The 14,408-nt window shown below is 51.9% G+C and overlaps 1 protein-coding gene across 1 annotated transcript in view; it reads left to right on the top strand.

Moving 5' to 3' along the window:
• The window catches only part of MAPKAPK2 (MAPK activated protein kinase 2), a 44,605-nt gene extending 33,043 nt beyond the window's left edge, over window positions 1-11,562 (top strand). Inside the window, exons 2-10 of the mRNA XM_033093740.1 lie at window positions 5,742-5,881; window positions 6,062-6,126; window positions 6,431-6,510; window positions 6,984-7,110; window positions 7,723-7,798; window positions 8,185-8,309; window positions 8,585-8,670; window positions 8,788-8,868; window positions 9,547-11,562. Coding sequence (XP_032949631.1) covers window positions 5,742-5,881; window positions 6,062-6,126; window positions 6,431-6,510; window positions 6,984-7,110; window positions 7,723-7,798; window positions 8,185-8,309; window positions 8,585-8,670; window positions 8,788-8,868; window positions 9,547-9,690 — 924 coding nt within the window. The 3' untranslated portion in view covers window positions 9,691-11,562. The remainder of the gene's footprint in view (window positions 1-5,741; window positions 5,882-6,061; window positions 6,127-6,430; window positions 6,511-6,983; window positions 7,111-7,722; window positions 7,799-8,184; window positions 8,310-8,584; window positions 8,671-8,787; window positions 8,869-9,546) is intronic.
• Window positions 11,563-14,408: the final 2,846 nt, after the last annotated feature.

Raw genomic sequence — 14,408 nt, 5'->3', positions numbered from 1 at the left:
CTGTCTTGCTCAAGACGTCAAGAGGGCAGCCTCTGGTCCATGGACTTGGGGTGGCTGAGCTGCCTGGCTGGCAGAGCTGCCTGGAAGCCCCGACCCGCTGCTCCCTGGCCACATGGGGGTATGGATGATAGCCTCCGATTAAAATTTGGAGAACTAAGTGTCTTTGCCTCTTTAAAAAGTACATATATTAATTGTAAATCACCTAGAAATAAAGATAACAATAAAGAAAATTAAGTCGCCTGTAATCCTATCTTTCAGGTATAGTTACTGTTACCATTTTACTGAGTATGAATGCCCTTCCTGTTAAAGATATACACACCTAATACATATACAGAGGGTGTCAAAAAAATGTATACACATTTTAAGAAAGGAAAAAACGATTAAAATTGTGGTAATATATACCAATAACAAAAGATGAATACAAGTCACGTTTGACTTCTGCATTTACAAGAGGTGTTCAGAGTGGTTACCATCAGCGTCCAAACACTTCTGATGAAGGCGAGCTACTGCTTGAGCAATGCTGACAAAGTGTCCACTTGTATACATTTTTTTGGCACCGCCGGTATATCCTTAAAACTCCATCTATGATTAGTACCTTAGCGTAAACTTCTAGAAGTAGAATTTTAATATAAAAAAGTTTGCACTTTAAGGCCTGTGTACATTTTTAGCCCCCACTTTTGGCTGTTGATACCATGGACAGTCTTGGCTGAGTTTGTATCCTTTGCCTGTATCCATGGGGTGGTGGAAAAGGGGCTTGGAGAGTAGTGAGAATGGGGTTCAAATTCCAGCCCTGCCACGGACACATGACTGAAAGGCCTTGAACTAATTGTTTAGCGTCTCTGAGCTTGAGTTCTATCATTTGTAAAATCAGATGCTTCCTCCTGGGGTGGGTGTGAGGATGGGTGTGAGGGTTCCCCATTTGAACTACTTAGCAGTCAAGGCACACAGAACACTCCTGGAAAGTAGGGGCTCTGTTTTCCCTGCTCCTCTGACTCTCAATCTGCCTGTGCTTGCGCCTTCTCTGTGCTAAGGAGCTTGCTCCAACGGCCCCAGCAGCAGCCCACCTTCCGAAGTCCTCCTCTTTACCTCTACCTGGAAAGGCATCCAGATCTGCCCCCTCCCTGTGGTACAGGTTGGGAGATGGTGTGTAACCTGACCTTCTGCTGGGAGTGCAGGGCTGTCTTGTTTAACAGTGTGCACCACACACTGACAACACAGCACCTGATTCGGACTTTTGTATCGCTCTTGGCACCTGTCAATCTTGCAACCCTGCCCCCAGCTGTCCAGTTTAGGTGGTGTAGAGAGGGAGCCAGAGAACTCGGGACTAGGATGCCAAAGCCTGCTTCCCTCCCAGTGTTCTGGATCACCCCTCTGCCCAGTGCCTGGCGAGATGCATAACACCTTAAATGAAATGGGTAGGAGTGGGATCTAGTTACCCACCCCAGTGGGGACAGGAACACATAGGGGCCGAATAGTAATAGCACACAATAATGCAGTGCTTACTATGTGCCACGTACCACTCGTAGTAATTTACATAATATGCATGTGTTAACTCATTTAATATAGATAGGTACTGTTATTAACCCTATTTAACAGATAGGAAACTGAGGCACAAAGGGATTAAAAACTTCCTGGTAAGTGATGGGGAGCTTGTGAAGGGGATTCTTCTGTGGGCCCTGGGGCTTGTTCCTTCCTGTCCTATCCTTATACCTGTTTTGTTGGTGAGCAGGACCTCCGGCCTAGGATATACACATATTTCTTCCTTTTTCTCTGGCTTGGCTAGGGCTTAGGATGCTGACTACTCTTGAGTCTTTTCATGTGGTCCCATGATGGAAGATTTGGTGAACAGAAATAAGGGTGATCATGAACAGCTAGAATTGGGGTCCCATCCTGCCTCCCTGTGGGTTCCGGCAAAGATAGAGAGGCACGGAACAGTATTTGGGAGAGTTCCCATATCGTCCTTATTGCCACTGTCACCTAGAGGTCCCCCACTCCCTCCCCTGGCAGTGGGCTCTCTGGCCTGGTCCCTGCCACACTGGTCGATGGTCTTGCCTATCACATTGCAGTCTAGCACATGAAGCAGTCTTTTCTACAGTGCAAGGGAATTTCAGATACAAACTTGTGGGGTGGGGGATCACAGTATAATTCCAGGTTTAGCATGGGCTTAAAATATTTTATAATCCCTGCCAGACAATCCTTGCCTTAAGAGCCTGTGTGGCTTTTTAGTAGGAAGACCCTTCCTTCAGATTTCAGCCCTCCTGGGTCCTTTGGTCTCCCCCCTCTGTTGTCCATGCCAGAGAGGCGGAGCCTTTCCTAGGTGACTCTCTTGGCTTCTGGTTGAACCTGCCACTGCACCTCTGCTGGTGGCCCCTGGCCGCACTCTGGGAATCCTGTTTTCTCTCCTTGTCCTTCTCTGGCTCAGAGCTCACGCACCTCCCCTGCTGTTCTTTATTTAGCCCTGTACTCCAGATTAGCACATTCTTGATTTCCTCTCTCCAGGCTCTTTGCACTTCACAGCTGTCTACAAAGCCTCTTTGGCTTTTCATGGCTCTGCCCTGTGACGTCAGTCAGCCTGCCCTCCTGACTGGTGTGAAGGTCTTACTTTCATTGCTGGCGTTGGTTTTCATATCCATTCAGGGACTTCTGAGAAACATGTGCCTGGATGTCAATTACCAGTCTTCATGGGAAATTCTTATTATGTTTCTCTTAAATTGAAAAATACTACTCTTTCCAATTTAGTTATTTTGCAACATCGAATCCAGTTTTACAGATGAGGAAACCCGTTTCAGAAATGTGGATTGGCTTCCCAGACACAAGCTGGGAAGTGCAGAACTGGGATGTGAGTTGTGTGTGATTCCCATGGCCAGGTTCGTTGTGCTGAAGTCCATCTGCCTCCTCTGCCAAATAAAGAATTGTCTACAGGCCTGGAGGTGGAATGTGAACCCAGGTTTTCTGGCCGCAGTTCTCTTTTGAGTGTGTGCTCTGAGTTCAGGAGGGGCTGAGGGGCTGCGCTTGGCTCTGGGCTTCGTTGCGTCCTCACTTAGCACATCTGGTTAGTTAGAGGATGGAGCTGGCTCCCAGGTGATGGTCACCAGGCTACATACAGAAACCCACCCTACAGTCCTGCTGGTGACTCGTGCTGGCTACAGTGTACTCCAGCCTCAACACAGACGTGATGGAGAGGCACCGCTGTGCTGCTGCAATTATGCTGCTGGTTCAGTGGTCAGTGCCTGTGGTAAGAAGGCACTCTTAGAGGTGTTACTTCATTAGATGCTTACAATTGCTTTAGGAGGGAGGGGACCAGGTAGGTATTATTTCCCACCCCTCTCCAATTTATAGATGCAAAGAAACGTAAAGACTTCTCTCCAAGGTTATGCAACAAGAAATTGATAAATTCCAGACCTTGGCTCCCCATGACTGTAAATCCATGACCTCATCATGTTCCAGTAAAATTTTTTCTTTCTCTCTGGGTCTCGTTTCCTATGTGCCTGTAGGGGGCAATAGAGTTCTTTCCTGTTTGCTCTGAGAACGTTTGCTCCTGAACCCTTTGAACTTACCAGTCTTACAGCACATTATCTCGGTGGGTTATAAGCATTTTCCATGTCTGCCTCCCTCGTGTATCCCCCCGCCCCCCGCAGCTTGAGTGCTTTCAGATTAGGACTCTTCTCATATTTGGTCTTGATGTCCAGCACCATATGTGGACCATAGTAGGAGCTCAGTAAATGCTTGTGATATGAAATTATTTGCAAATGAAACTGGTGCCTCCTCCAATTCCTCATAGAGCTTAAGAAAGGAAAATCAACTTTTCTCCTGGTTCATCCAAATGAATGAAGTTGAGGGTGGCAGAACTCAGGACCTGTGCGGTATCCTCAAGTGGCCACGAGGTGGCAGTGTGACCCCATGGGGACATTGCCTCCTGCGTGCTCCCTAGGACACTGAATTAACAGTACCTGTTTAGGGATTGCCTCTGCAAAGTCAGTCTGCATTTGGCAGTCTGGACTGACAATTCTCAGCCTCCACCCCACCTCTAAAAGCTGCGTGGTGTCCTGGAAAAGGCTTGGATCTTGCAGCCCACCAGGCCTAGATTTTAACCCTGGCTCTGTCTTTGCCCAGAATCTGAGCCTGGGACACACTACTTCTCTGAACCTCAGTTTCCTCATCCTTTAAAAATGGCAATTGTTGTATAGTTAGAAAAAGTCGAGCATATCACGGACCATAGCATAAATGACTGCTAGTTTTATTGTTGGAAACTCCCGTGTTTGCCTTTCACTCCCCTCTGTAATCAGGCTCCATCCTGGCCATCGGCTCTTACTTGCCAAGCTTCATGCATTTTCCAGCAGATCTCTTAGCCCTCCATGCTGCATCACTCACCCTCCCCAACTCCCATCCACCTCAGTCAGTCAGCCTGATTCCCGCCGTTGTCCCTGCCTAGAGGCCTTCCCTTCTGCCTGTCCATATCCTTCTCAGCCCTCCTGCTTCCCTCACACCACGACTCTTCAAATGTCCAAAGCAGTTGGGGTGTGGACTGTATAAGGCTGATCTTGACTTCCCATCGAGTCGGGAAGTCTGTGAGGGTCGTTGTCTTAATTATCTTGGCTTCTGTGCCATGCACTTAGCAGACATTCTGTAATGAGAATAATAGCTCCTATTGTTGAGCACATGCCAGGCACCCTGCTAGGTAGGCATTTGACAGATTTCATTTAATCTTTCTAATCTTTGTGCCAGGATGCTTTCTTGGATCTTAGCGGAAAGAAGTCATGAGGGACACTTGGTGATGTCAGTAAGCATCCAGGTAGTTGCCGCCTCTCCTGGTTGCCTTCCTCAGTGTGTTGGTTTATCCTTTTAGGCGGGTTCCCCTTATGGCACCCAGGGGCCTGCCACTGTCCCAGGTGCCGTGTGCAGGAGACATGGTATCTAGTCCTTGTGCTCCCTTTACGAGGCCTCTCAGCAGATTTCCTACAAAGTTCTTGGCCATTGTTGTTTCTTAGGCTAATAAAGGGCCTGAAATTAATGAGACTGGCCTGGACTAGTCAGATGCAGCCCCCGAGACTTGTTAGGGATCCAGGCTCCTTTAATGCCCCTGGCCACCTGGCCCACGGAAGAGGAGGTGACATGAATAAGGCTCGGTGAATAAAATAACTTGCTAGAAGTTGCAGACCTTGTAAGAACCAGGATTCGAACCACATCAGGCTGACTCCAAGGCCATCTGTTGGTTGGATGAAGTAAACCACAGAAGTAGAAGAAACATTGCTCAGGATTCCGTGTGCTGGCTTTGAGGGATGGAGGAGTTACCTTTACTTACAGATTCTTGAGTCTCTCCTTTCTCTAGGCCCCTTTCCATTATTGGATTGGTTTTCCTCAGTTTGTCTTTCTCCCCATGCCTCCTTTCCCCCTGTCTTCCAATGCCCAGCTGCTGCCCTGCCTTCCAGAATAGACCTCATGGCCTGAGCTGGATGGACTGGACTGATCTCAGTACAGCTGTCAAGGCCCCACGATGGGTCATATTGGCTTTTTTTTTTTTTTTAAGATGAGACAAGGGAGCTGCAAAGTTCTAAGTCAGCATTTAGGACAAAGAGCTGCTGGGGAAACTGCCAAGGGGGCTGGTAGAGGACCCGCAGGAGTGGGGAGTTTCCGGTGTGTCAGTGAGGTGTCAGGGCTTTGGAATAGGCCCATGTGGGGCAGCAGCCAGCCGTCCCCCTGCAGAGACAGTGCAGTTACTCAGGAGGCTCTTCGGCTTGCAGATGCTTCAGGACTGCCCCAAGGCCCGGCGCGAGGTGGAGCTGCACTGGCGGGCCTCCCAGTGCCCACACATCGTGCGGATCGTGGACGTTTACGAGAATCTGTATGCCGGGAGGAAGTGCCTACTGATTGTCATGGAGTGGTGAGTAACCTTGCCTGTTCTGTTTCTGGCCCAGCTTGTCCCCACTGCTTGCCAAGCCCCTCACCTTCTGGGGACTGCCCAGATGTGCCCTGAAGCTTAAAGCTTGATTTTTTGGGGGGGCTGAAGGAGAGTGATGGTGAGGTGTTGTGTTTCCCAGATCTAACTGTGGCTTTGTTTCAGTTTGGATGGTGGAGAACTGTTTAGCCGAATCCAGGACCGAGGAGACCAAGCATTCACAGAAAGAGGTAAGAAGAGTCTGCTGTGGGACGGGCCTCGGGCAGGCAGGGCAGCAGGGCTCTGAAGGGGACCCTCTGCGGTGCCTGCCGTCTGAAAGATGCTGAGGCCTGCCACCTCATCTGGCTCGCTGCCAGCGTTGCCGTCCTCACCTGAGCCAGGGTGCTCCTTGTGACTTGGTTTCTGGGTGGGTGGAGGTGGGGTGGCTGTAGGGAGCATTAGGCTGCATGGTGAGGGGTAGGGACTGGTGCAGTGGGTTTTCTAACCTAACGACACATCTTGTGACTTTCTTTCCCTCTCCCACCTTCCCTACAGAAGCATCAGAAATTATGAAGAGCATTGGTGAAGCCATCCAGTATTTGCACTCAATCAACATTGCTCATCGGGATGTCAAGGTACCAGCTGTTCATTATGCCCCCTGCACCCCCCAGCTCAGGTGCTGCAGAGGGCCCTGGGGTCTCAGCGAACCTGGGAAGGGTTGTCAGAGTCGCCCTGCATCCTTGCTGCCTGGTTTCTGGGGCCGACTGGGGCCGGATGCCACTCTGCTCTGTAGGGCTGCCCTCTCTGGGCAAACTCAGCAGTGAAGCCTCCGGCTGCTCAGCGCCGCACAGTCGCACCCTTGGTTTCTCGGTCCTTGTGGTGTTTCTTGCTGGTTCTCTGCATTCATCTCTGATCTCCAAGTACACGGAAAGCTCTGGGAAGGCAGCGAGCTGGCCATATATTGCTCATGTTGCTCATTGTGTGCAGATCATAGAGGCTAGACATGGGTTGTTGACAGAGAAAGGAAGGAAGGTATCTTTATCCTTTTGCTTTCTGATAGCCCCTCACAGGTTGATGGAGTTTTATTTCTCTGCCTTTCTTTCTGTAGCCCGAGAATCTCTTATACACCTCTAAAAGGCCCAATGCCATTCTGAAACTCACTGATTTTGGCTTTGCCAAAGAAACCACCAGCCACAACTCGTTGACCACTCCTTGTTATACGCCGTACTACGTGGGTAAGTCTAGAGGAGGCCTGGGGGCTCATCCTTCCCCAGAGCTTTTCCCAACTCCTCCTCTTGCTGGTCTTACAGCCACAGGTTCTGGGAGAGTCGTGTCCTCTGGCCCTTTCTGGCTCTGGTTCTGGTGAAGCCTGACCTGTAGCAGGGCTTGTCAGAGTTATGCTGGGATTGAGACATCGTAGGAAATTATCTGCCTGAGATTGCAGGCAGGATTCTGTGCACATGCACAGCTTTCCTGAGAAGAGCCATCCTTTCCATCAGATTCCCAGTGGAGTCTGGACACAGATTTGGCTCTGCCGCCCCTGCTGACTGGCGCAGAGTAAACTCTCAAATGTGTTTGTCAGATTAAATAGACATCATGGGTCTGAAAGGCTCTTGCAGTTGAAGAATTATTTCACCTTAAGATTCAGCCCTAGGGTTCCTCTTGGAGGATGGTCTCCCTCCATCCAACCCTGGGGCTGGGTTATGGCTATTCCCCTTTCACCCCCAACTACAGTCCCATCATGATGGTCCGAAGGGTTGGGATGGGAACATTCACAGAGAAATTGCGGTAGGTCACAGTGTTCTGAGGGCCAGGCCCACTCATACTGGTTGATCTTTGGTTTGCAGCTCCAGAAGTGCTGGGCCCAGAGAAGTATGACAAGTCCTGTGACATGTGGTCCTTGGGTGTCATCATGTACATCCTGTGAGTGTGCCAGGCTCCGCTGGGGTGGGGTGGGAGGGGCCTGTACCTGTCCGGGAGGAGAGGAAGAGGCAAGGCTGGCATTCCCCTTCTGGATGGGGGATCCCTTGGCAATCCATGCATGTCTGCTTCTCTCAGTGCTTAGCGGGTTCTGATAGCTAAGTGCTGGGTATAAAGTAGCTAACGGGCAGGAACATGTGTGGTGTAGACTCTGAGTACGTTGGGTTCCAGGGCCCTGTCCTTGACTTGTATATTGTGCCTGAATCAGCGAGTCCCAGTTTTCCTGTGAGCTTCACAAGAAAAAGTCTGTTTCTCACCCTATTCCTGGTGCAGGGCCCCTATAACAGCAGCTCTGACCCCCTCTTCCTGCTTCCTTCCCCTTGGCTCAGGCTGTGTGGGTACCCACCCTTCTACTCCAACCACGGTCTTGCCATCTCTCCGGGCATGAAGACTCGCATCCGGATGGGCCAGTATGAATTTCCCAACCCAGAATGGTCAGAAGTATCAGAGGAAGGTGAGAAGCCCACGTGTGTGTGCTTGTACGTGTGTGGGGGGGCCTCTGTCTCATGTAGGTGGTGTAGCTGTGGGTCTGCCCACACCAGCTGGGTACGTCCTGCCTGTGTGAAGGGCCCGTCAGGGGGGAAGTGTCATGGTCCTCAGGCAGCTCCTTAGGCAGTCTGCGCCAGCCAACACCCCTCTCCCCCTGCCAGTTTCTCTCTGGAAATTGGGAAGGAGCAAGAGAGGGAGGCTGGCCCCTGAGCTGTCTCTGTCCCCTGCCCCACCCCACAGTGAAGATGCTCATCCGGAACCTGCTGAAAACAGAGCCCACTCAGAGAATGACCATCACGGAGTTTATGAACCATCCCTGGATCATGGTAAGCCTGGCAGGTTGGAGAGACCTTGGTCCTTGGGGACTGTCCCTTGGGACGAGGTCTTAGCCAGGACTCTGCCCTGCCCAGGCTTTCACTTGGACCCTTTTTCTCTCCCCTCAGCAATCAACGAAAGTCCCCCAAACCCCACTGCACACCAGCCGGGTCCTGAAGGAGGATAAGGAGCGGTGGGAGGATGTCAAGGTGAGAGACCCACTGGCCGAGAGGGTTGGGGAGGCAGCTCCTGGGCGTGGGTGTGAGGGGGCCTGTGCCTCTCAGGGAAGGGGGAAGGAGGCAGAGGGGCCCTGCTGTGGCTCGCGGGGTGCCAGGGGTGCGTGGTGGTGCTTGCTGGGGAGGGTTTGGGTCTGCATTTTTCTCACCCCAGACAATGTCTGTTATAAGAAGTTCAGCGACTCAGAGCCTCTTCCCTGACTGGTTTGGGCCAGAGGATTCTGTGTCCTGGTCTAAACTAGGCTTGGCTGTTTCTTAAAACTTCTCTATTCCCTGGGTCTCTACAAGGACCTGAGAAGCCATCTGGTACTATCTCTTCATTTTGTAGAGGAGGAAACTGAGGCCCAGAGCAGGGCAGTGACCTGTGCAAGGTCACACAGCTAGTGACTGGCTGGGGCAGGCCACAGCCCAGGTCTCCTGACTCCTAGACCAGTGTTCTTTCTGCCTTCTTATGGGGTCGTTGGAGGACTCTGGGAGCAGCGGCAGCAGAGGCCGGGCTCTGTTGTCCCAGCCCGAGGCTGAGGCTGCTGTCAGCCCTGGACCCTCTAACCAGCCTGCCTCTTCTCTCTCTGCTTTGGTTGCCCTCATCCTGCCCTTACCTGTGTCTCTCTCGTCTCTTCCTTACTGTAACCCACCCCCCTACCCCCCCAGGAGGAGATGACCAGTGCCTTGGCCACAATGCGTGTCGACTATGAGCAGATCAAGATAAAAAAGATTGAAGATGCATCCAACCCTCTGCTTCTGAAGAGGCGGAAGAAAGCTCGAGCTCTGGAGACCGCAGCCCTCGCTCACTGAGCCGCTCAGCCCGGCCTGCTCCACTGGAGGACAAGCAATAACTCTCACCTGGATATATTTTTTAAATGAAGAGACACAGAGCTGTGCACTTCTGCCTCCCCTCCTGCATGGAACCCAGAGCCTCGTGAGAGGCGGAATTCTGCCTTGGGTTCTGGCCACCCCAGAGAGGGAGAGGTTGGGAGGTCGGGAGGGCATGGAGAGAAGGGAGCAAGATGCTCTTGAACCTGTGCTCATTTTGCAGTTTTATCAGTAATTTGACTTAGAATTTTTATGAAACTTCTTTTACTGTTCTTCCCCCACTCCTCCTCTCTCCCAACCCCCTTCCTCTTGTTAATGGGTATTTGTGGAAATGTTATAGGGAGTGTCCCATGTTGTCCCATCTGTCCCATTTCCCCACTACAGCCTGAGGTTCCCTCTGGCTGAGGCGTTCCCGGAGCTCAAGGCCATGGAGGGCTGGGGCCAGGATGCCACCCGCCTCCTCTATGGAGCCCTCAGGCATCACCAGTGTGCCAGATGGATGGGTGTGTGTGTGTGTGTGTGTGTGTGTGTGTGTGTGTGTGTCTGGATCTGTTCCTGGGACTGCATTTGTGGGGCCAGGGGCAGGCAGGGCTGCAAGAACCTTCTGCCTTGGGCCTGCCCTGCCCGTGTGGGGCCTGCCACAGTGCCTGGGAGTCTGTCCAGACCCTGAGCTGGCCCTCCTGGCCTGCCTCTGTTAGCTGGTTCCTGGAGGTGGACGGGGGTGACTTAGGCACTGGCACGCAATCAGGAAAACTGGACCCCTTGCCCCCTAGGACCCTGACTCCCCATGTAGTGCTGAGTCCTAGTCCGCTGAGGAGCTGATCGACCGAGTAACTTCTGTTTCCCTTTCTGCCATTATTAACACGTTCTTGTTTATTTTTCTTACATTTTTAGCCATTTCTCAACAGGCCTCCTCTCAGCTCTCATGGGTGAGCCTGAGCAGTTTATAAGTGACACAAAGCTTCTGCATTATGCCCCGGGCTCTGGGGGCATCAGCCAGCTACCCCTGTGGGCAAAGGCAACACCACTTTTGTGGTCCGCCTGCACATTTCCCTTGTGTGGCCTAGTGGGTGGGTGGGAGGAGGTCTTCGTACCAAAGATGTCCCGACTCTGCCCCTTCCCCATTAGCCACTTCACCCCCACCCCAAACAACGGCTTCACGTGTCCCAGCCAGTGAGGGGAAGGTCCTCCCCCAGTGTCACTGAGGAGCAGCATGGGAGGGGAGGTCCTCTGTGCTATGGTCCCTTTGGGGCAGGGGTGGCAGTAGTACTTCAGCTTTCATCTCCCTCAGGGCAGGATGGTGGAGGGCACCCAGGGGCTTCTCTGGCGTGGGGGAAGGGCTCCGAGTGCCTGCAGCCTCTCCGGTGTCTGATGGTGTGTCCAGCACTCAGATTGTTGTAAACTGTTGTTGTTTTGTATGAGCGAAATTGTCTTTACTAAACAGATTTAATAGTTGAAAGTTTCCTTTCTCTTCCTTCATGGGGCCCAGCCCCTCGACTCCCCCACCTCTTCTCTTCCCACGTGTGGCGAGTGGTCCTGTATGTTAGGAGGGCAGAGGCCGAGTGTCTTGGGAGAGGAGGGAGGAGGAGAGGAGAGGGCAGAGGAGAGCCTCCTGGGTGGGCGGGGCCAGTGCCTGCCCTGTGGAGGGCCTGACAGGTCGGTGTAGCAGCATGAATGTTGCTCTCCAGAGCAGGGGGAAGGTGCCAGTAAGTGCTGGGGAGCCCGTGCTCTTTTGCCAAATACTGAATCGGGAGCCTTGTTACTTCTTGGCACATGATTCTTTGACCTATTTAGCCATAGCCAGACACTGGCATCCTCAGCCTGGCTGGGCTGTCGGGCGTGAGGGTCCGGGGGGGAAAAAGAGTGGTGGTGATTTGCTTCAAATCCTGGGAAAGAGACCTAGGCAGCAGGTTGGTGTAGTTTTTGAAAGTTCCAGGAGGGGGCGATAAGGGTCAGGCAGAAACCAAACTACATCTGATCTGGAAGAGCCTCAGGGTTCATGTGACCCATTCCCCTGAACTCACAGATGAAAAGACTGAGGCCCAGAGTGAGATGTTTGAGATCACACAATGACTTGGTATGCAGTAGGGCGTAAGGTAGAAATCAGTCTACTGACCCCACTGCTTTCCCAGGCAGACAGTAAAATAGTGCATCCTAGATAACTTCACATTTTCTCACGTGATCCTCAGAGCTGCCAGGGGAGAAAGGCAATGCAGGGTAGTTATCTGTGTTCTATGAGTAAGGAAACCAATGGAGAGGGTGAAAGAATGTGCTGGAGGGTCACACAGCTAACTGGTTTGGACTAGAAGTTAGGATCCCAAGACCTGCGGTGTCTCCGTCCTCAGACCTTGTCTCCGGCCTGGAGAAGAGACTTCCTTATCCCCTTAATCACTGGTCAGATGACGTCTCCTCTGCCCCTGGGGTAATCCCTGGTGGCCCTGTGACACCTCCCCCCCCCAATAACTCCTGAATGGACTTCTGTGGTGCATTTCTACTCATCACTCTAGAAACCACTGCTCTAAAGAACAGCACAAGGTTTTGCTTTCAGAGAAATCCAGCTATGTTGTCTGAGCTTATGGAGGTGTCAGCAGTGATAAGAACCTGCTGACAGGGAGAGGGAATAAGGTGGTAGGATGGGAGCTGGGTGAGAGGGGAGAAGGGAGTTGTCAGCGTCCTACTGCATTAGTTTTCTGTTGCTGCCATAATACATTTCGTGACTTACAGCAACACACATTTAATATCTTATAGTTCTGTAGGTCACAGTGTCCCATGGGGTCTCACTGGGCCGTAATCCAGGTCTCAGCAGGTCTGCATTCCTTTTTGTAGGCTCTAGGAGATTCCATTGCCTTGCCCTTTCCACCTTCTAGAGGCTTCTTCATTCCTTGGCTTGTGGCCTCTTCTTCCATCTTCAAAGCCAGCATCATTGCATTTCTCTGACCCTTCTTCTGTGTTCACATCTCTCTGACCTAACGAGGAAGGAAGGAGCCTCCACTTCTAGGGACCCATATGATTCGATTGGGCCTCCCCAGATAATTCAGGAGGTCCTTAACCTTATTCTCATCTGCAGAGTCCCTTTTGTCATGTAAGGTAATGTTCACAGGTCCAGAGTTTAGGATGTGGGCATCTGGGGGTCACTGCTCTGCCACAGAGGCCTGTCGCACAGCTGTGTCATCCTCTGGCCCCACACGTTGATGCTGTTTTGCTTCCTCTTCTGTCTGGGTCAGGTCAGCTCAGGACACTGGCCAGTGAGGATTGGCCTGCAGTTGGTATTCAGGGAAGATGGGGTGAAGGGCCAGGAGGAGCCTGGCTGGTGGCTGGGCGAGTGGGTCTTGCCATGCCTTTCCACTCTGCCCCGTACCCTGACCTTGCATGCTTGGGTAGGATGACCCTGTGATGCCGTCTCTAGGGGGAACTTAACCTCCTTCCCCTAAACTCCCAGATGGGCTGGTGGTGGCACTTCTGTACCTACAGGCAGACACTGGCTTGCATGGGTGCAGGGGCGACAGGAGGTGATTCTTGAACACCCTTAAGTGGTGTGTGAGACGCCAAGAGGGCTTATGGACACTCGTAGGCACCTGCTGAGCACCACGGTGCTGGGTCATTCCCCTTGATGTCTTCACCGGCATAGAAACCCTCTGGGGTACGCAGTCTAGCCTGTAGTTTACCTGTGAGGAAACAGTCTCAGGGAGGAAAAGACCTCTCCCAAGAACTCACAACTAAGCAGAGGGGAATCTGACTTTGATCTGCTTCCAAGTTAGGACAGAGCTCCTTAAAAAACACACTGAAGTTGTGATAAGGACGGGGTAGGGGAGGAGTGGAGACTGGATTCCTCTCCTCGAGTTTCCCTTTCTGTGAAATGGGGGCAACATTCCTATGCCCTGTGTCTACTGTGAGGAATTCAAGATGATTTCAATTCTTTGACAGATGCCAGGTGTCAGGTGGCCTTGATCACTATTTGAGTTGTAGCCTCAGGTGGGTTGCTCTGCCCAGAAGGCACAGGGAACTCCAGGTTTGGAGTGGGGCCAGTGGTCTAGGCGAGGAGGCAGTTGGGTTGGCAAACAATAACAGTAAATTGGGGGTTTTCCTTTGACTGGAAATGCAGAGGGCTGTGCATGATGAGTGGGTAGAGTGGGTAGGTTGGCCTGCTCTGGGTGTGAAGAAAACGCAGTTGTTCAAAGGAGGCAGTGGGGTTGGTGAGGCTGGGGGAAAGTGGCTGCCCCACCCACGGGTGGGTGTAAACTCCCCAGGTGGGCCAGAGTGGCGAGGGAGGAGGCTTTGGGGTGCAGCCTCTGTGCCCTCAGCTCTGGAAATACAGTCTCTACCTGGATCTGTCTCTTGAAGCCCAAGTTTAGGGACCCCGAAAACCCCAGGGAGAGTCTGGCTGAGTTTGGTAGTAGCGACTCATTTGGAAGGGACGCCAGGCTCCAACTCTGGGGGCGCCTTCTGGTGAATTCATCTACCTCTTCTCTCCCTGCTCTCAGACCAGTGTGAAGAGACCACCCGACGAACTAAATCACGAAATCCCCAGGCACTTCCTGTAAGCACTATGCTTTGGGAAAAACAAGTGTAAGACCTGGTTCCTGCTTGGTTCCTAGTCAGTGATATATAAAACACGTGTAAACAGTGAGAGGATTTGTCTTTTTCTGTAGCCACAGGATGGACACACTTTGTGGTCTGAAGGGATCAATTTGAAACTGCTC

The sequence above is a fragment of the Rhinolophus ferrumequinum genome, chromosome 22 (assembly GCF_004115265.2).
Source record: "Rhinolophus ferrumequinum isolate MPI-CBG mRhiFer1 chromosome 22, mRhiFer1_v1.p, whole genome shotgun sequence".
NCBI lineage: Eukaryota > Metazoa > Chordata > Mammalia > Chiroptera > Rhinolophidae > Rhinolophus > Rhinolophus ferrumequinum.
Note: the sequence above shows the minus strand (reverse complement) of the source record. Positions and strands in the feature narration are given on the sequence as shown.